Source organism: Rhinopithecus bieti, unplaced genomic scaffold, assembly GCF_001698545.2.
Source record: "Rhinopithecus bieti isolate Rb0 unplaced genomic scaffold, ASM169854v2 scaffold_41836, whole genome shotgun sequence".
NCBI lineage: Eukaryota > Metazoa > Chordata > Mammalia > Primates > Cercopithecidae > Rhinopithecus > Rhinopithecus bieti.
In genome coordinates, this window is record NW_016817195.1 from 45,143 (window position 1) to 64,812 (window position 19,670).

The window sequence follows — 19,670 nt, forward strand, 5'->3', positions numbered from 1 at the left end:
AAAAAAAAAAAAAAGATATCAGATACCCTATTAAGAGTGACAAATTTCATTTTCTGTTTCCAAATATTTTTTAAAATAGAAATAGAAGTAATTACATTTGGACCAGTGGGTGAGAATAGGTATTTCCTTCTTGTTCCAAGTTCCAGGCTGAAAGGAATTTGAGAGGACTCTTCTTTCCTTAGAAGATGAGTGAGCAGTGTGTCATTCAGGGCAGATGGGTGGTTTACTTGGGACAGTGTATTCAGAAAGTGCATCTTCCACCCCCCAAAACCCCCCAAATCATGAGCTTCACTCTGGAACCCCCAGATCCTCCATTTTGTGGCTTACAAGTAAGATTTCTTTGAAAAACAAATTCTGTAGCTAAAAACAAATCTGCCAGCCATTGGCCCAGGTGACTGTTGCAGAATTTTGCTCCTTTGTTCAGCTAAAACCCGAGGTCTTGTCACACGATCAGGAAAACTTAGGCACACGGACACATTGAAGGATGAGTAGAGCAGGGTTTAATATATTAGGTGAAAGGAAAATGGCCGGGCGCAGTGGCTCCCGCCTGTAATCCCAGCACTTTGGGAAGTTTGGGAGGTCACGAGGTCAGGAGATCGAGACCATCCTGGCTAACACGGTGAAACCTCATCTCTACTAAAAATACAACAAATTAGCCGGGTGTGGTAGCGGGCGCCTGTAGTCCCAGCTACTCCGGAGGCTGAGGCAGGAGAGTGGCGTGAACCCGGGAGGCGGAGCTTGCAGTGAGCCGAGATCGCGCCACTGCACTCCAGCCTGGGAGACAGCGAGACTCCCTCTCAAAAAAAAAAAAAAAAAAAAAAAAGAAAGGAAAAAAAGAAAACCCTCGGCAAAGTGAGAGGGGTTCCTGCTAACAGGCCCCCGCCTCACATATTGATTCCCAGGTCACTAGAGGAGCGGAGGAGAGCAGGCTTCTCTTCCCTATGGAAGAATTCCCCGTGGCCCCGCCCACTTCCCCCAGTGTGTGTGTCAGGCTCCAAGTCCACTGTGGGATGCCCAGACAAGCCCTGGGCAGGTTCCCTCATCGACCCAAAAGCATCTAATGTAAACATTCTTGGAATGATTGGAGATTCCCCGGGGACCCCATTTTATCTGCCTAAGCATTTGGCTGTCTCACTGTTAAGGTATCATCCGGTCCTCGTGGCCTGTGATAGCCATTTCTGGTTGCATGAGCATTAGTCATCCTGTCTCTCCGTTGTGGCATGCTACCGTCTCTTGCAAGGGCTTTGTTACAAGGTATCTGCATTTAAGATAGCCCAGTCATCGAGCATTACGAACAGCCCCACCCAATCGAGTCTGGCCAGGAGATTTCATCACTGTGATCTTAAGTTCTTTCCCAGAGCCCTTATTAGAACAGTTAGATGCAGCCGGGCATGGTGGCTCATGCGTGTAATCCCAGCACTTTGGGAGGCCGAGGCAGGTGGATCACGAGGTCAGGAGTTCGAGACCAGCCTGGCCAACATAGTGAAACCCCGTCTCTACTAAAAATACAAAAAAATTAGCCAGGTGTGGTGGTGGGCTACTGCAGTCCCAGCTACTTGGGAGCCTGAGTCAGGAGAATTGCTTAAACCTGGGAGGCAGAGGTTGCAGTGAGCCGAGATTGCACCATTGCACTCCAGCCCAGTGACAGTGCAAGACTCCGTCTCAAAAAAAAAAAAAAAAAACAGAATAGTTAGATGTAACGCACCTAGGGTCGAGCCATTATCATTATCATTCTAGTCATCACAAATGCAGTTGACATTTAGCGAGCACTTACTGTTCCGAACTTAGTGTGGAGTTTACTTTCCAATCACTCTCAACAATCCTCTGAGGGTAGGAAGTATGGTTGTCTGCATTCTAAGACTCAGAGAAGTTAGTGACCATCCTGACCTTACCCAGTACCTGGTGCAGCCCGTATCCATACACAGTCTGACTCTGGATCCCACCCTCTAAACCACGAGGCAGGTAATACCTGGTTTCAGTGCACCTCAGATTCCACCTCCTAGGCTGCTGCTGGAAGATTAACAGCTCTTCATTCTGTATTCCCTTTCATTCTCATAGATTATTTGTTAGAACTGCCTGTGGAATGAAATCAAAAGTATTTTTAACAAATGGATATAAATCATGCATCATTTCTCTATGGCTAACATATGTCTCCTTAAGTTGAAAATAAAATTCCAAACAGACTAGTCTATAATACATGATTGTTTTCCACTCTGCCTCCCTTTTAAAGATGTCACAACCTGCCATTTATAATGCAGAGCGGTTTCTCACTCCATCTCTTCTATCTTCTAACCTGTCAACAAAAAGCCTCCTGCAGACAGCACCTTTTGGTATCTGCCTGCAGAGTTGTGGGATTTGGCCTTGCACACTGGGTTTTATGAAGTGTTTTTCTAAGTCTTTTAATTATCTTTTCCAATTTTATATTGGCCCTTTAGACCTCTCACTACTCACACCTTCCACCACGGTTCATTTATTACTGTCTGCTGAAAAGATGATGTGTTAAAATAAATTCTCATTTTCGTTTTTGAGGAGCAGGACCAAAAAAAAAAAAAAAAAAAACTTTTCCCCGGGTTTTTTTCCTTTTTTTTTTTTTTTTTTTTTCTTTCTTGAAGTAAAGAACAATAATTTGTGATAAAAGAAGTCAGACAAGATGCCTGATTATCCACATGGCAGTGTCACTGCAGGTCCCATCACCTGCTAGCTCGCTTGCTGACTGCTAGGGAGCACTTGACAGTGGCAGCTCCCTTGTCCTGGGAAGGCCCTGAGAAATCAGATACTCTGGTGGTACTCTGTGTTCTCTCGGGACATCGTTTTCCACTTCAGAACTGTCTGTTCTTTTTGTCAGCTACAAGTAAACTTTTGGAAGTTGGCTTCCCCTCAGTGATTGCTAGCTTTTATTGCTAAATGGAAGTAATAGGTTTTGGCATTTGAAATTTGATTTTATGACAAAAGGATGTGTCAGTCATCTAGAAAGGAAGAGAAATTTATACATGAAATTGACATAATGAGCATACCTGACAAATGTATTCTAGTTAGTACGTTCTACTTAGAACAGATATTTATAGATCCTTAAATGTCTAATTTGCAATTACTGTTTAGTGTTAGTCTAGCAGGTGTATCAATGAAAACTTAGCTGATGTTTATTAACATCACAAACATGACATTTTTGCTATAATAATAGCAAAATTTAACCCGTTACTCTTTAACCTTGTACTGGAAATTCTAAGCAGTGCAGCGAAAAGAAAAGAAAAAAAAAAGTATAACGTTTGGGAAAGAAGGGGGAAAATATATTCTTTTCTATACAATACAATTTTCTCCTCCCAAACCTATGAGAATCAAGAATTGGGGGATAGGTGGGGTGCGGTGGCTCACGCCTGTAATCTTAGCACTTTGGGAGGCTGAAGGGGGCGGATCACTTGAGCAGAGGAATTCAGGATCAGCCTAGGCAACATGACAAAAACCCGTCTCTACAAAAAAATACAAAAATTAGCTGGGTGTAGTGGCACAGCCATGTAATCCCAGCTACTTGGGAGGCTGAGGTGGGAGGATGGCTTGAGTCTGGGAGATGGAGGTTACAGGGAGCCGAGATTACATCACTGTGCTCCAGCCTGGGCGACAGGGCCAGACCCCATCTCAGAAATAAAAAATAAGAAAAGAATTGGGTCATGCCTATAATTCCAGCACTTTGGGAGGCCGAGACAGATGGATCATGAGGTCTGGAGTTCAAGACCAGCCTGGCCAACATAGTGAAACCCCGTCTCTACTAAAACTACAAAAATTAGTTCAGCATGGTGGCGCATGCCTATAGTCTCAGCTACTTGGAAGTCTGAGACAGGAGAATTGCTTGAACCCAGGAGGTGGAGGTTGCAGTGAGCTGAGATTACGCCACTGCACTCCAGCCTGGGCAACACAGCAAGACTCCATCTTGAAAAAATAAACAAACAAAATTAGCCAGGCGTTGTGGCGTACCTGTAGTCCTAGCTACCTTGGAGGTGCGAGGATTATCTGAGCCCAGGGAGTTCGAGGCTGTAGTGAGCCATGATCATGCCATTGCACTCCAGCCTAGATGACAGAGTAAGACCCTGTCTCAGAAACAAAAAACATGATTATTTATATCAACTTAATGTTAGTGTATTCTGGCAGTAGGACCTTTTAAGAACTTCGCTTATTTCATTGAGAATTTGCCTTAATGTATTTTTAAAATTTATCATTGGTCACGATAAACATTAATATAAAAAAGTACCAATGAGGTATTCTGAACAGTTTTAGGAGAGACTTGGTTTTTCCTGGAGCAGAGGCAATGAACCTATGCTAAATTTCCTAGGCATTTCTTATACAGCCCTTCAAATTGCATCTTAAAGTGTTAGGTCAGGATGAAAAGCTATTTCAAGCCGGTGGTAACAACTGGTTTATTTTATTGCTTGCATTTGGCCTACCAGGATGGTGGCTGATGAAATGTGTACAAAGTAACAGGAGTCTTTGCTGAGTGATCATCTGTTTATTCTCTTACTCCATAAATATTGAACATTTACAGCGTGCCTGGCATTGGATCAGGGCTGGGGTTTCCTGACTGCATGGACCTTCCTGGGTACAACCTTGGGGTTTGAATGGTGTGTGACCTTGTGTATGCATGCGTGAATTCATTCATCCTGAGTCAGATTTTATCAAAATTTAAAGGACTGACTTTGTACTTTAATGTTGCAAAACTTGGCAATGTCAGTTTCTTTCAGTGTTGGAAAACTTGGATGGTCAGCCAATTTTATATTATAACATATTTTTTAAATAACATAATATTACTTAATAAAACATAACATTATGTAATATATTATTATTGAGTTATCCATCCGGGCTCGTGGCTCACGCCTGTAATCCCAGCATTTTGGGAGGCTGAGGCAGGCGGATCACCTGAGGTCAGCAGTTCAAGACCAGCCTGACCAACATGGAGAAACCGTGTCTCTATTTAAAATACAAAATTAGCCGGGTGTGGTGGCGCATGCCTGTAATCCCAGCTACTCGGGAGGCTGAGGCAGGAGAATCGCTTGAACCCGGGAGGCAGAAGTTGTGGTGAGCCGAGATCGTGCCGTTGCACTCCAGCCTGGGCAACAAGAGCAAAACTCTGTCTCGGGGGGAAAAAAAATTATTATTGAGTTACTTACTTGTAATTTACTGTGCCCAAAATAGCCTCCCCTGTCACCCTTTCAGACATACCATTTGTTGACTTCTGGGATTCTTCGGAGGTACCTTAGCCTTCTCCAATGGTGACACTCCTCCCTTTGTTTCCAGTGTGACAAGTTGAGCTCCTTTTGTGCGTGATGATTGGGATTCTACCACGTATTGGCCACCCCCCAATACACACTCACATTCACAAGCATCTATTTTTTATGTGCTGAATCATACCGAGAATTTCCCATGGTTTTTTCAGTCTTGAGACCTGGTGTTGAAATACTAATTATAATAAGCCATAAAGCGGCTACTCTTGTCAAAGGGGTGGAGATTGCTTATTAACAAAGATTGTAAATAGGAGAGTAAGAAGCAATAGAGACTTGCTGGAGCTTTAGCATACATGTCTGCATTGGTGAGAACTGGTTTTAGACGTTAAATTATTCCATGTTATGATTAATGCAGTTGCCACTTATCACAACTCTACTACTTACCCAATCACTTAAGAGTTAGACTTGAAGCAAAGAAGTCCACAAATTTATTAATACAGTAAGCACATTTATTTTGTTCATTTACTTAAATATCTTCTTATACAACCTTTGTATTTTTTTTTTAGAACTTAACCAAGAATTTTTATTTATGGGGTATGTATCAATATTGTTTATTTGGGAGTTAAAAATTTTCTACTTATTTCACTTTTTTTTTTTGAGACAGGGTCTCACTGTGTTGCCCAGGCTGGAGCACAGTAGTGTGATAATGATTTACTGCACCCTTGAACTCCTGGGATCAAGTGATCCTCCTGCCTCAGCCTCCCAAGTAGCTGGGAGTACAGGTGTACGCCAGCATACTAATTTTTAATTTCTTTTAGAAATGGGGTTCTTGCTATGTTGCCAGGCTAGAAAATGATTGTATATTAGTTATGAGTATATCTTGTCATATATGAAGAAAACTTTAATCATGGAAAGGGAAAAATTTAACTTTTGCACAATGTAGGTGCATTTTAATTATTTTGCTGATATCTGATACGGTCTTTAACACAGTTTAAAAAGTCTTGAGAATAGCAAATTATTTTGTGTATCTTAACCGCATTTCTTTGCTTTTACCTTTTAGAAGAAGTCACTGATAAGTATCTCTAAATTTGAATGATTATTTTCTCATAGGCTTTTTTAAATTGATAAGCACTTGGCAAATAGTTCTTATTTTTCTTTCTGTTTGCACGCATGAAATGATAGCCTTCCCACCTTTAAGTAATTTATGGTATTTTAATTTTTATAATCAACTTTATTGAGATATAATGAACACACAATTAAATGCGTCCATTTAAAGTATACATTCCAGTGAATTTTGAATTTGCACACCCATTTATCCACAATGATCAAGATAAAAGGGAATCCTCTGCCTCAAAAGTTTCTCTGTGCCCCTTCCCAGGCAATCCCAGCCCCCCACACCTGGCCCTAGGAAACTACTGATCTAATTCAGTCCCTCTAGTGTACAGTTATCTTCTCTAGAGTTCCACGTAATGAAAATACACACTGTGTAGTCTCCTGTATCCAGCTTCCTCCAGCCATCCATGTGGCACGTATCACTGTTCACTGCTTTTTTTGATATTCCATTGAATAGACAGCAGTTTGTTTAACCATTCACCCATTGATTGTCTCAGTTTTTGTTGTAAACATATTTATTGCCAGCAACATTAAAAGACACGACAGAAAAACTAGCCGGGCGAGGTAGCGGGTGCCTGTAGTCCCAGCTACTCGGGAGGCTGAGGCAGGAGAATGGCGTGAACCCGGGAGGCAGAGCTTGCAGTGAGCTGAGATCCGGCCACTGCACTCCAGCCTGGGCGACAGAGCGAGACTCCGTCTCAAAAAAAAAAAAAGACACTACAGAATAGAATGTTCATGAGCTTACCAACACTGTTAACTCACAGTTAACCCTTAACAGTATAACTATTGGAACTAGTTTCAGATTTGTAAATTTTCTTCCCAGCCTGAGTTTTAAAAATAATATGGGTACAAAATAGCTTTTTTGCTTTTTTACAAAAAGCTACCATAAATATAACTGTTTCTCTATATAATGTGCGTAATTTTCTTTAAAAAGTACACAGTAGGCAGGGCACATTGGCTCACACCAGTAATCCCAGCACTTTGGGAGGCCAAGGCGGGCAGATCACCTGAGGTCAGGAGTTCAAGACCAGCCTGACCAACATGGAGAAACCCTGTCTCTACTAAATATACAAAATTAGCCAGGTGTGGTGGTGCATGCCTGTAATCCCAGCTACTAGGGAGGCTGAGGCAGGAGAATCACTTGAACCCGGAAGGCGGAGGTTGTGTGGTGAGCCGAGATCGCACTATTGCACTCCAGCCTGGGTAACAAGAGTGAAACTCCATCTCAAAAAAAAAAAAAGTATGCAGTATTCATATAACTTACTGTATTTGACTTGTCTAATTGTAGAATAATTAGAATTATTTTTCTGTGAAAGTGTTACTAAGGTAACACTGTAGTGAATATTTTCTGAAGGTTTTTTTTCTGCTCTTGAAATTTTCCTTGAAACAAATTTCCAGCATTGAAATTATTGGAGATTATATAGATTTCTTTTTTTATGTCTTTATAGAGTAACAGAATTGGGTCAATAATAATAATGATGATAATAATAATAATAAGTTCCTGGCCGGGCACAGTGGCTCATGCCTGTAATCCCAGCACTTTGGGAGACCTAGGTGGGCAGATTACTTGAGCGCAGGAGTTTGAGACTGGCTTGGACAACATGGTGAAACTGCGTCTCTCCTAAAAATACAAAAATTTAGCCAGGTGTGTTGGTGTGCACCTGTTGTCCCAGCTACTCAGGAGGCTGGGGTGGGAGAATCACCTGAGCCCAGGAAGTCAAGGCTGCAGTGAGCCTTGATCACACCACTGCCCGCCAGTGCAGGTGATGGGGGTGAGACCCTGTATCAAAATAGTAATAAATGATTATAGTAAGTTCCTAGATTTGGGTCAGTTGGGCCGGACTTTGAATTTAGGTTGTGTGACCCTGAGAAAGTTATTTTTCTCCTCTGAACCTTTGTTGTTGGTTTTTCTCTCAGATATGAAAATTCTAATATTATATACATATTGTATAGTTAGGACAATTCTGTCAGATAATCATGTTGTTTTCCAAAAAGATTGTACTAATTTATAGTACTAACAACCATTGTATAAATGTCTCTTTTCTACTAATCTTTATCATTCTGAAATTTTTTGCTAATTTGACAGAACTGATCTCATATTTACCTTAATTTGTACCTGTTCGATTTCTAGGAAGGAAAACAGTACCTGGATTTGCATTTCTCCCTATTTTTGTCGCTCATGTATATGTCAGTGGATCTTTTAATTCTTTCCCTCTCCATTGTTGGTCTTTTTTTTTTTCTGGCATTATTGCATTTTCTTTATAAAGAAATTAATCTTGGCCTTGCGTGGTGGTTCACGCCTATAATCCCAGCACTTTGGGAAGCCAGGGTGGGCAGATCACTTGAGGTTGGGAGTTCGAGATCAGCCTGACCAACATGGAGAAACCTCGTATCTACTAAAAATACAAAACTTAGCCAGACGTGGTGGCGCATGCCTGTAATCCCAGCTACTTAGGAGGCTAAAGCAGGAGAATCGCTTGAACCTGGGAGGCATAGGGTGCGGTGAGCTGAGATCGTGCCACTGCACCCCAGGCTGGGCGAAACAGCGAAACTCTGTCTCAAAAAAAAAAAAAAAAAAAGAAAGAAAAGGAAAAGAAATTGAACTTTTTGCAGTGTTAAATCTCCAGTTGTTTCCTTTTGCAATTTCTTTCTTTTTTTTTTTTTTTTTGAGAACGGAGTCTCACTCTGTCACCCAGGCTGGAGTGCAGTGGCCGGATCTCAGCTCACTGCAAGCTCCACCTCCTGGGTTTACGCCATTCTCCTGCCTCAGCCTCCCATTCTCCAGTCCCAGCGAGTAGCTGGGACTACAGGCGCCCGCCACCTCACCTGGCTAGTTTTTTTTGTATTTTTTAGTAGAGACGGGGTTTCACTGTGTTAGCCAGGATGGTCTCGATCTCCTGACCTCGTGATCCGCCCGTCTCGGCCTCCTAAAGTGCTGGGATTACAGGCTTGAGCCACCGCGCCCGGCCTCCTTTTGCAATTTCTATTGCTTCAGAGCGGTGCGTGGTTTCCTTCTTACCGCTCTCCTATGGTCCTTGTGTGGGTCCAAGTTCTTTTTGTAGGTCATTTTCATCAATATTGCCAACAAGTCTGCCCCCCGGTTGGTGTGTATGTGTGTCTGGTTTTCTTTTCCTTTTTAATAGCTTTTTTTGGTCACAAGAATACAGCTCCTCAGTCACAATAGAAAATTAGCAAATCTTAGATATAATTCAGAAAACTCGTGGCTTCAGTTGTTTAGATACTTGTTGTTGTAACAGATTCCTGTAAGTGCCGGTTTATTTTTATTTTTCCCTGAGCAGCATTAAGTTAACTTCCACTTTGTATCCTCAGGCCAAGATAAGACCATAAAAAATCCTTTGGAGAAATTAAAAATAGAGACATGATGAGTGCCTAAAGAAGACAAGTCCACATCTATTTAGATTTTCCATCAGCATTTATTTAATTTTTTTTTTTTTTAAGAGACAGAGTCTTAACTCTGTCACCCAGGCTCCCAGGCTGGAGTACACATGTGGTTATAGCTCACTGTAACCTTGACCTCCTGGGTTCATGCAATACTCCTACCTCAGCCAAGCCAGGAGCTGGGACTGCAGGTATGCACCAACACACCTGGCTAATTTTTTAAAATTCTTGGCTTGGCATGGTGGCTCACACCAGTAAACCCAGCACTTTGGAAGGCCAAGGTGGGAGGATTGCTTGAGGCCAGGAATTCGAGACCAGCCTGGCCAACATAGTGAGACCCCCATCTCTACCAAAAAAACAAAACAAAACAGAAAAACACCCCCTCTCCAAGTACTCCCTCTCCACATTTTTACATCTAAAGAAAATAACAAAATTTTCATCCACTCTGATAGCTATACAGAAAACTATTTCTTTATTGTTGTCATGACTGTGACTGCCTGAAGTAATTCTTTTGTAGCATATATAGAAGACTTGTATGTAAGGCAGACACTATGTTTATTTTATTGATTATCTCTGAACGTGCTATAGTTCTTTATCTTCCTCCTTTTATGTGTACTATGTAAAGTCCTCATTGTTTTAAAAGTGAGTTATTATGGGCTGGGTGCGGTGGCTCCCGCCTGTAATCCCAGAACTTTGGGAGGTGAAGGTGGGTGGATCACTTGAGATCAGGAATTCGAGACCAGACTGACCAACGTGGTGAACCCAGTCTCTACTAAAAATGCAAAATAAAAAACTAGCTAGGCATGGTGGCACACACCTGTAATCCCAGCTACTCTGGAGGCTGAGGCACGAGAATCGCTCGAACCTGGAAGGTGGAGGTTGCAGTGAGCCGAGATTGTGCCCCTGCACTCCAGCCTGGATGACAGAGCAAGACTCTGTCTCAAAACAAAAAAACAAGTGAGTGGTTATGCATCTATTTTTTTTTCCTTGCCTTTTCAATAACACCTAGTAATTTTACATTATCAGGGGTCTTCTACATTTTCTTCAGTGGGAAAAACAACATAAAACTAAATACATTTATTTTCTTCTAGACGGCAATGGATGTGATGCAGTTCAGCAAGGAGGAAGTTCGGGAAGTGTCGAGGCTGCTTGCTGGTATACTACATCTTGGGAACATAGAATTTATCACTGCTGGTGGGGCGCAGGTTTCCTTCAAAACAGGTAAGATTCTGCCTGCCTGCCCTCCTCTCTCCCTTTGTTCCTCATAGGAAACTTAAACCTAAATTACTGACTGTCTAGCCTTTTAGAGAGAAAATTCTGGCCAGCTGCGGTGGCTCTTGCCTGTAACCCCAGCACTTTGCGAGGTGGTGGCGGGCAGATTGCTTGAGCTCAGGAAGTCGAGACCAGTCTGGGGCAATGTGGCTAAACCCCATCTCTACTAAAAATACAAAAATTAGCCAGGCATGATGGTGCACCCCTGTAGTCCCAGCTTCTTGGGAGGCTGAGGTGGGAGGATCACCTGAGACTCTGCAGGTCGAAGCTGCAATGAGCTGAGATGATGCCTCTGCACTCCAGTCTGGGCAACAGAGTGAGATCTTGTCTCAAAAAAAAAAAAAAGAGAGAGAGAGAAAGTGTTCTGACTCCTTGAATAGAGAGCTACAGAACGTTAATTGTATCAGATACGAAGTGTTGGTTAAGAAAGGCTCAGAGTGTATGAAAAGTTACTAGTCAATTGGGATAACGGCCGTGTTCTCTGTTTAAAAAGAAGGAAAATGAGTCAGATATGTGGAAATATGAGCAACCAGGAATCAACATAGGAAAGTGTTGAGAGTCAGGTGGCATCATCCTGTTGAGTGCCAGTGTGGTAGAATGGTTAAGACTCTGTTTTGCAAGCCAGGATGCTGGGTTCATAGCCCTTCCCTGCTTCAGGCTGTTTCCTGTGTTACTTATCCCCTGAACACTCGTGACTTCTCACCTGTACAGTGTCTCAGAGATTTGCTGTCAAGATAAAATGAGTTAACATACAGCTATGTCAGTTGTCATTTTGCTTGAGTGATTTATGTATTACTTGTTAAAACTTTTCTGATGGAAGCAATAGATGAGGTCATAGAAGCTGGAAATTAGATGAGTTCAAGTTCAGAGTGGTTCTAGAGGAGACCAGTACTGTAGGCCAGTAATTCTCAAGTGTCTGGTTCCACCCAGTACCTCGTAATATTCTCAAAAATCATAGAACCTCAGAGAGCTTTTGTTTATGTGGCTTGTATCTGTTGATGTTGACCACATTAAAAGTTAAAACTTTTTGGCTGGGCACAGTGGCTCATGCCTATAATCCTAGCAATTTGGGAGGATGAGGCAGGTGGATCACTTGAGGTCAGGAGTTCAAGACCAACCTGGCCAACATGGTGAAACCCCGTCTCTACTAAAAATACAAAAATTAGCCAGGTGTGGTGGTGTGTGGCTGTAATCCCAGCTACTTGGGGAGACTGAGGCATGAGAGTCTCTTGAACCCAGGAGGTGGAGGTTGCAGTGAGCAAAGATCACACTTTGTACCAGTACACTATAGCCTGGGTGACAAAGTGAGACTCCGTCTCAAATAAAAAGTTAAAACTTCTAATTAAAAGTTAAAATGAGATGTTTAAAAAATATTCTTTATTCAATTAAAAAGAACAATAATAAACTCATTGCATACTAAAATAAATGTTCTATTTTATTTAAAAGACTCTTTTCCAAATCAGAAAACAGTAAGGATAGTCACATTATCTTATCTTTTTGCAAATTTCTTTAATGTCTGACATATTGAAATACAGTTGGGGGCTGGGCACAGTGGCTCACGCCTGTAATCCCAAAACTTTGGGAGGCCGAGGTAGGTGGATCATCTGAGGTCAGGAGTTTGAGACCAGCCAGGCCGACAGGGTGAAACCCATCTCTACTAAAAATACAAAAGTTATCCAGGCATGGTGGTGGGCACCTGTAATCCTAGCTACTCTGGAGGCTGAGGCAAGAGAATCGCTTGAACCCGGGAGGCAGAGGTTGCAGTGAGCCGAGATCACGCCACTCCACTCCAGCCTGGGAGACAAAGCAAGACTCTATCTCAAAAAAAAACAAAAAAAACAAAAAAAACCATCTCCACTAAAAATACGAAAATTAGCCAGGCGTTGTGGCGGGTGCCTGTAATCTCAGCTACTCGGGAGGCTGAGGCAAGAGAATCGCTTGAACCCAGGAGGCGGAGGTTGCAGTGAGCCGAGATCATGCCACTGTACTCCAGCCTGGGAGAGAAAGCAAGACTCTATCTCAAAAAAAAAAAAAAAAAAAGACAGTCCGATTGTCATATCTGCATCTAATTGGTTGAGATACCTCATGTTGTGTAGCCTTTGGAATACTCTTCTGTATACTGGGGAGAGAATTAGAGTGAAAAGAGCCAATAACATCTTACTGTTATTAATGAAAGTAGTAGGCCGGGCATGGAGGCCAAGGCAGGCAGATCACTTGAGGTCAGGAGTTCAAGACCAGTCTAGCCAACATGGTGAAACCCTGTCTCTACTGAAAATACTCAGGAGGCTGAGACAGGAGAATCATTTGAACCCAGGACGCAGAGGTTGCAGTGAGCCGAGATCATGCCACCGTACTCCAGCCTGGGCTATAGAGTGAGACTCCATCTCAAAAAAAAAAAAAAAAAAAGGAAGTAGTTGCAAACCTCTAACAGGATCTTGGGGACACCCATGGGATTCCCAGACCACACTTCGTCCAAGCACGAGGCTCTATGCGACTAACCTAGGATTCACTAAGGGAGTGAATAACTTAGCAATAACATGCAATCTCTAAACTCTGCCTGAGGGAATCAGGAGTGTTCTCTGCGTTAAGGTATCGCTAAGCCTGGTTAGCTTCTCGGGGGCGATGGGTTCATTGACCTTTGTCTTATTCTCTGTTTGCAGCTTTGGGCAGATCTGCAGAGTTACTTGGGCTGGACCCAACACAGCTCACAGATGCTCTGACCCAGAGATCAATGTTCCTCAGGGGAGAAGAGATCCTCACGCCTCTCAGTGTCCAACAGGTACACACGCTTTGCCATCCAATCCTGCCTTACTACACACTCCTGGGTTTTCAGATCCATAGGTTTGATTCAAATACGTAACTATAATAACAGTTATATTGTAACTGTAATGTATTAATAACTGTTCAAATGACTTTGGTTCATGATCAAAATAAAGAAGATACCCAAGGCTTGGGAATAGACAAAGCTATTGAATTGCTGTCTAATTGTGTAAAACAACATCTGATTGTTGTTTAACAGGATGGGTCGAATGCAGATTGCCTGACTTTGAACTTGACCCACTTACTACTGTCTGCTCTTGGGAAATTTAGTCATTATGCCTCATTTTCCTCCGCTATAAGACAAGGATAATTATACATAATTCATAGGATTTTTGTAAGAATAAAAACAACAAATATATGCTGAGCATGTAATGTCTGGTATGGAGTAAACACTAAATAAACATTACCTACAACAATAACAATAATGTATTATAATGAAGACAATATAATAATATGTTTTATTTATTTTTGCCTCTGCTACTGCCTTGAGCAAATGTATATGTGCTAGCTCTTTGTATTAGGGTTCTCTTAGAGGGACAGAATTAATATGATTGATAGATAGATAGATAGATAGATAGATAGATAGATAGATAGAAAGCGGAGTTTATTAAGTATTAACTTACATGATCAGAAGGTCCCACAATAGGCCATCTGCAAGCTGAGGAGCAAGGAGAGCCAGTGTGAGTCCCAAAACTGCAGAACTTGGAGTCCGATGTTCTAGGGCAGGAAGCATCCAGCACGGGAGAAAGATGTAGGCTGGGAGGCTGGGCCAGTCTCGCCTTTTCACGTTTTTCTGCCTGCTTTATTTTCACTGGAAGCTGATTAGATTTTGCCCACCAGATTAAGGGTGGATGTGGCTTCCCTTAACCCACTGACTCAGATGTCACCCACACAGACACACCCAGGATTAATACTTTGTATCCTGCAATCAAGTTGACACTCAGTATTAACCATCACACTCTTCTAATATGTTTTAATTGGATAAATAAAATGCTGACCATATTATGAAGAAAAACTTTGTAAATACAAAGTATAATAATAGAAAATCAGAAAATTTTAAAAAAGAGCTCACATCTTAATTATTGTTTTAAACCTGCTAACATTTGTACCCGTATATATGGTTTAGATTCTTTTGTGTAATTCAACATAGCAAGTTGAGTTTGGAATCCTAGTATTTAATCTTAACAGAAAGGAAATACATGAGCTCCAGTTTATCGTTTCTTTAGATACCTGTCCTTTCCTAGATGGTATCGATTGACTTCACACTGGAGGGCCAGATGCTATGCTAGTCTTGTGTGTGTCTCTCGAGTGGGGCGGGGATGGCCTTGCCTATCTGGGTGCCAGGGTCAGCTGAGTCTGTGCCGCTTCCTCTCCCCACAGGCAGTAGACAGCAGGGACTCCCTGGCCATGGCTCTGTATGCGTGCTGCTTTGAGTGGGTGATCAAAAAGATCAACAGCAGGATCAAAGGCAAAGAGGACTTCAAGTCTATTGGCATCCTCGACATCTTTGGATTTGAAAACTTTGAGGTAGACTTACTAACAGTGCAGCACATGACTTCTCTTCTGTCCATGATTAGCTGCTGTTGAGCAAATCTCTGTAAGCAAACTCTCTTTTTTTTTTTTTTTCCGAAGGAGTCTCACTCTGTCTCCCAGGCTGGGGGGCAGTGGTGTGATCTCAGCTCACTGCAACTTCCACCTCCTGGTTCAAGTGATTCTCCCACCTCGGCCTCCCAAGTAGCTGAGATTACAGGTGCCTGTCACCACGGGCTGCTAATTTTTTTTGTATTTTCAGTAGAGATGGGGTTGCACCATATTGGTAAGGCTGGTCTCTGACTGCCGACCTCGGGTGATCTGCCCACCTCAGCTTCCCAAAGTGCTAGGATTATAGGCGTGGGCCACGGTGCCGGGCAACAAGCACTGATATTTTTCTCTGCAGATCTTAGTTTTGTCTTTTCTTCACCTTTCCATGTCATTGTGAGTGCGCTGAAGATACTTATCGAATGCTTTCCCCCTTTAGGTTAATCACTTTGAACAGTTCAATATAAACTATGCAAATGAGAAACTTCAGGAATACTTCAACAAGCATATTTTTTCTTTAGAACAACTCGAATATAGCCGGTAAGCACTCATAGAATTCCATTTCAATTTTTTTTTTTTTTTTTAAAGCAGCAACTAGATGAGATAGTTTTGAAGCTAAGTTTTCATTTAACTTGGCTGTGTAAAATCTTTCTACAGGGAAGGGTTAGTGTGGGAAGATATTGACTGGATAGACAACGGAGAATGCCTGGACTTGATTGAGAAGGTAATGTATTTTTGAAGAAGGGTTACACTCCCAAGGAGGTCCAGCTGGGCTGATTCATATTTATGGGAACAAAATAACGTGCACGAACACGCACATCAGAGATGTGAATGTTTAGAGCACAATGGACTATTTGGAAACATCAATGTAAATGTGCAAGGTTGAATTTAAATACTTCGCTGCTTCAAACCTATTGTCTCACGGAACTCAGTATTTTAGAATCAGCAGTCTGTGAATTGGCTTCCCTTAGATTTTAAGGCAGAAGCAAAACCTTGCCAGTACCGATATAGATTTGCCAGTTGTAAAAGTTTTATCCACAGAAGTAGAAGTTTTATCCACAGAATTGCAATGGGTTCAATTTTTTTTTTTTTTTTTTTTTTGAGACGGAGTCTCGCTCTGTCGCCCAGGCTGGAGTGCAGTGGCCTGATCTCAGCTCACTGCAAGCTCCGCCTCCCGGGTTCACGCCATTCTCCTGCCTCAGCCTCACGAGTAGCTGGGACTACAGGCGCCCGCCACCTTGCCCGGCTAGTCTTTTGTAGTTTTTAGTAGAGACGGGGTTTCACCGTGTTAGCCAGGATGGTCTCGATCTCCTGACCTCGTGATCCACCCGCCTCGGCCTCCCAAAGTGCTGGGATTACAGGCTTGAGCCACCGCGCCCGGCCCAATTTTTTTTTTTAAGATTTACATAGAACTTAATTGGTTTTCTCTATAGTGTATTATTATGAATTTTCCAATCAAGAAATTACCATGCCTTTTCTTTTAACCACTCATTTGATAGAGAGTAGAGAAGAGCTCTCAAAATAGTTTGGGACGCACACATTCAACTGTTTTTTCTTTTTTTTTTCTTTCTGAGATGGAGTTTCACTCTGTTGCCCAGGCTAGAGTACAGTGGCACAATCTTGGCTCACTGCAACCTCTGTCTCCCAGGTTCAAGTGATTCTCCTGCCTCAGCCTCCCCGGTAGCTGGGATTACAGGTGTGCCTACCATACCCAGTTAATTTTTTTGTATTTTTAGTAGAAACAGGGTTCCACTGTGTTGGCCAGGCTGGTCTTGAACTCCTGACCTCAAATGATCTGCCTGTCTTGGCCTCCCAAAGGGCTGGGATTACAGACATGAGCTACCACGCACCCAGCCACATTCAACTTATAACTCATTTCTTCTTTTTCTTCTTTCTTCTAGAAACTTGGCCTCCTAGCCCTTATCAATGAAGAAAGCCATTTTCCTCAAGCCACAGACAGCACCTTACTGGAGAAGCTACACAGTCAGCATGCTGTATGTAGAAACCTGCAATTCTTAATCACATTGAAGTAGCACATCTGTGGGTTGGGGTCACAAACCAGACATGTCAGTCCACTGGCCCAACTGTGCCTCCCACATTGAACTTTTATTCTCAAACCAAAGGTGTTCTCCTGTTACTAGAAATAAATTGAAAAAAGCAAAAGGGTTAGATTTGGGGCTACTTGTCAGAATGCCCAAGCTTATTGAGAGAACATAAAATTGTTAATCTATTACAATGACACAGTTGAGAGTTAACATGGTTTTTATAAAGTGCACCATATACCGTGTCCTGAAACGCAGATCCATGCCAAGTCTGGAAAGATTTTCACTGTCTGTTGTATTTAGTGTTCTCTGGAAGTCAAGGGAAATCAGTGAGTGAAATAAGGCATTGTGTTTTTATTTTTAATTTATTTTTTTTTTTAGAATAACCACTTTTATGTGAAGCCCAGAGTTGCAGTTAACAATTTTGGAGTGAAGCACTATGCTGGAGAGGTAACTTTTTATTAAGATACCTATTGATATTCGCCTGTTTGATATTCAGAGAAAACAGTAGTTTCAGAACCAATTGTGAGGCCGGGCGCGGTGGCTCAAGCCTGTAATCCCAGCACTTTGGGAGGCCGAGACGGGCGAATCACAAGGTCAGGAGATCGAGACCATCCTGGCTAACACGGCGAAACCCCGTCTCTACTAAAGAATACAAAAAACTAGCCAGGCGAGGTGGCGGGCGCCTGTAGTCCCAGCTACTCGGGAGGCTGAGGCAGGAGAATGGCGTAAACCCAGGAGGCGGAGCTTGCAGTGAGCTGAGATCCGGCCATTGCACTGCAGCCCGGGCGACAGAGCGAGACTCCATCTCAAAAAAAAAAAGAACCAATTGTGAATTTATTGGGCTTGGTATGGCAGCTCACATGAGCCTATAGTCCCAGTACTTTGGGAGGCTGAGTCAGGAGGGTCACTTGAGGACTGGAGTTTGAGACCAGCCTGGGCACCGTAGATATAAAAAATATCTACAAGATATTTTATAAAAAGTTAGCCTGGCATGGTGACACATCTGTTGTCCTAGCTGTTCTGGAGGCTGAGGTGGGAGGATTGCTTGGGCATAGGAATTTGAGGCTGCATGAGCTATGATCACGTCACTGCACTTCAGCCTGGGAAATAGAGCAAGACCCTGTCTCTTAAAAACTAAATAAATACACTTATTGGAATGATTTATTTTTGTGGATCTTTCAGGGAGGTTGCTTATGACCTGAAACTATTCTTTCAATAGTTTTCTCCCCTCTTATTTCTTAAAACTAGGTGCAATATGATGTCCGAGGTATCTTGGAGAAGAACAGAGATACATTTCGAGATGACCTTCTCAATTTGCTAAGAGAAAGCCGGTATGTCAGTCTTCTCCCTGAGAAGTCCTTAGCAAGTACATGAATATTTGTGTATATGCTTTTAATTCACAAATATAGAACAAATTGCTGTTATGTAAGAAACTTAATATTGTTTTCCTCACGTACTATTTCATCAATGAAATAACTCAAAAGTATAACATAATAATACAAGCAAGGTTGGGCACGGTGGCTCACGCCTGTAATCCTAGCACTTTGGGATGTCAAGGTGGGCAAATCACCCAAGGTCAGGAGTTTGAGACCAGCCTGGCCAACATAGTGAAACCCCATCTCTACTGAAAATACAAAAATTAGCCAAGCATGGTGGCAGGCACCTGTAATCCCAGCTACTTGGGAGGCTGAAACAGGAGAATTGCTTTCACTTGGGAGGTGGAGGTTGCAGTGACCCAAGATTGTGCCATTGCAGTCAAGCCTGGGTGACAAGAGTGAAACTCTGTCTCAAAAAAAAAAAAAAAGGAATTAAAAAATAATAATAATACAAGCAGGCCGGGCGCAGCGGCTCACGCCTGTAATCCCAGCACTTTGGAAGGCCGAGGCAGATGGATCACAAGGTCAGGAGATCGAGACCATCCTGGCTAACATGGTGAAACCCCGTCTCTACTAAAAATACAAAAAATTAGCTGGGCATAGTGGCAGGCGCCTGCAGTCCCAGCTACTCAGGAGGCTGAGGCAGGAGAATGGCGTGAACCTGGGAGGTGGAGCTTGCAGTGAGCCGAGATTGCGCCACCACACTCTAGCCTGGGCGACAGAGCGAGACTCCATCTCAAAAAATAATAATAATAATAATAATAATAATAATAATAATAATACAAGCAGTGACTGCCGTTTAGTGAGGTACTGAAATAAACCAACCTGAGAGGCATAAGTAATGTACTGTTACTAAT

The 19,670-nt window shown here is 42.5% G+C and overlaps 1 protein-coding gene across 1 annotated transcript in view; it reads left to right on the top strand.

Moving 5' to 3' along the window:
• MYO10 (myosin X) overlaps window positions 1–19,670 on the top strand; it is a 159,374-nt gene that overhangs the window by 40,572 nt on the left and 99,132 nt on the right. Inside the window, exons 7-16 of the mRNA XM_017855947.1 lie at window positions 120–139; window positions 9,630–9,702; window positions 10,816–10,943; window positions 13,655–13,773; window positions 15,195–15,341; window positions 15,832–15,932; window positions 16,050–16,116; window positions 17,294–17,386; window positions 17,816–17,884; window positions 18,686–18,768. Coding sequence (XP_017711436.1) covers window positions 120–139; window positions 9,630–9,702; window positions 10,816–10,943; window positions 13,655–13,773; window positions 15,195–15,341; window positions 15,832–15,932; window positions 16,050–16,116; window positions 17,294–17,386; window positions 17,816–17,884; window positions 18,686–18,768 — 900 coding nt within the window. The remainder of the gene's footprint in view (window positions 1–119; window positions 140–9,629; window positions 9,703–10,815; window positions 10,944–13,654; window positions 13,774–15,194; window positions 15,342–15,831; window positions 15,933–16,049; window positions 16,117–17,293; window positions 17,387–17,815; window positions 17,885–18,685; window positions 18,769–19,670) is intronic.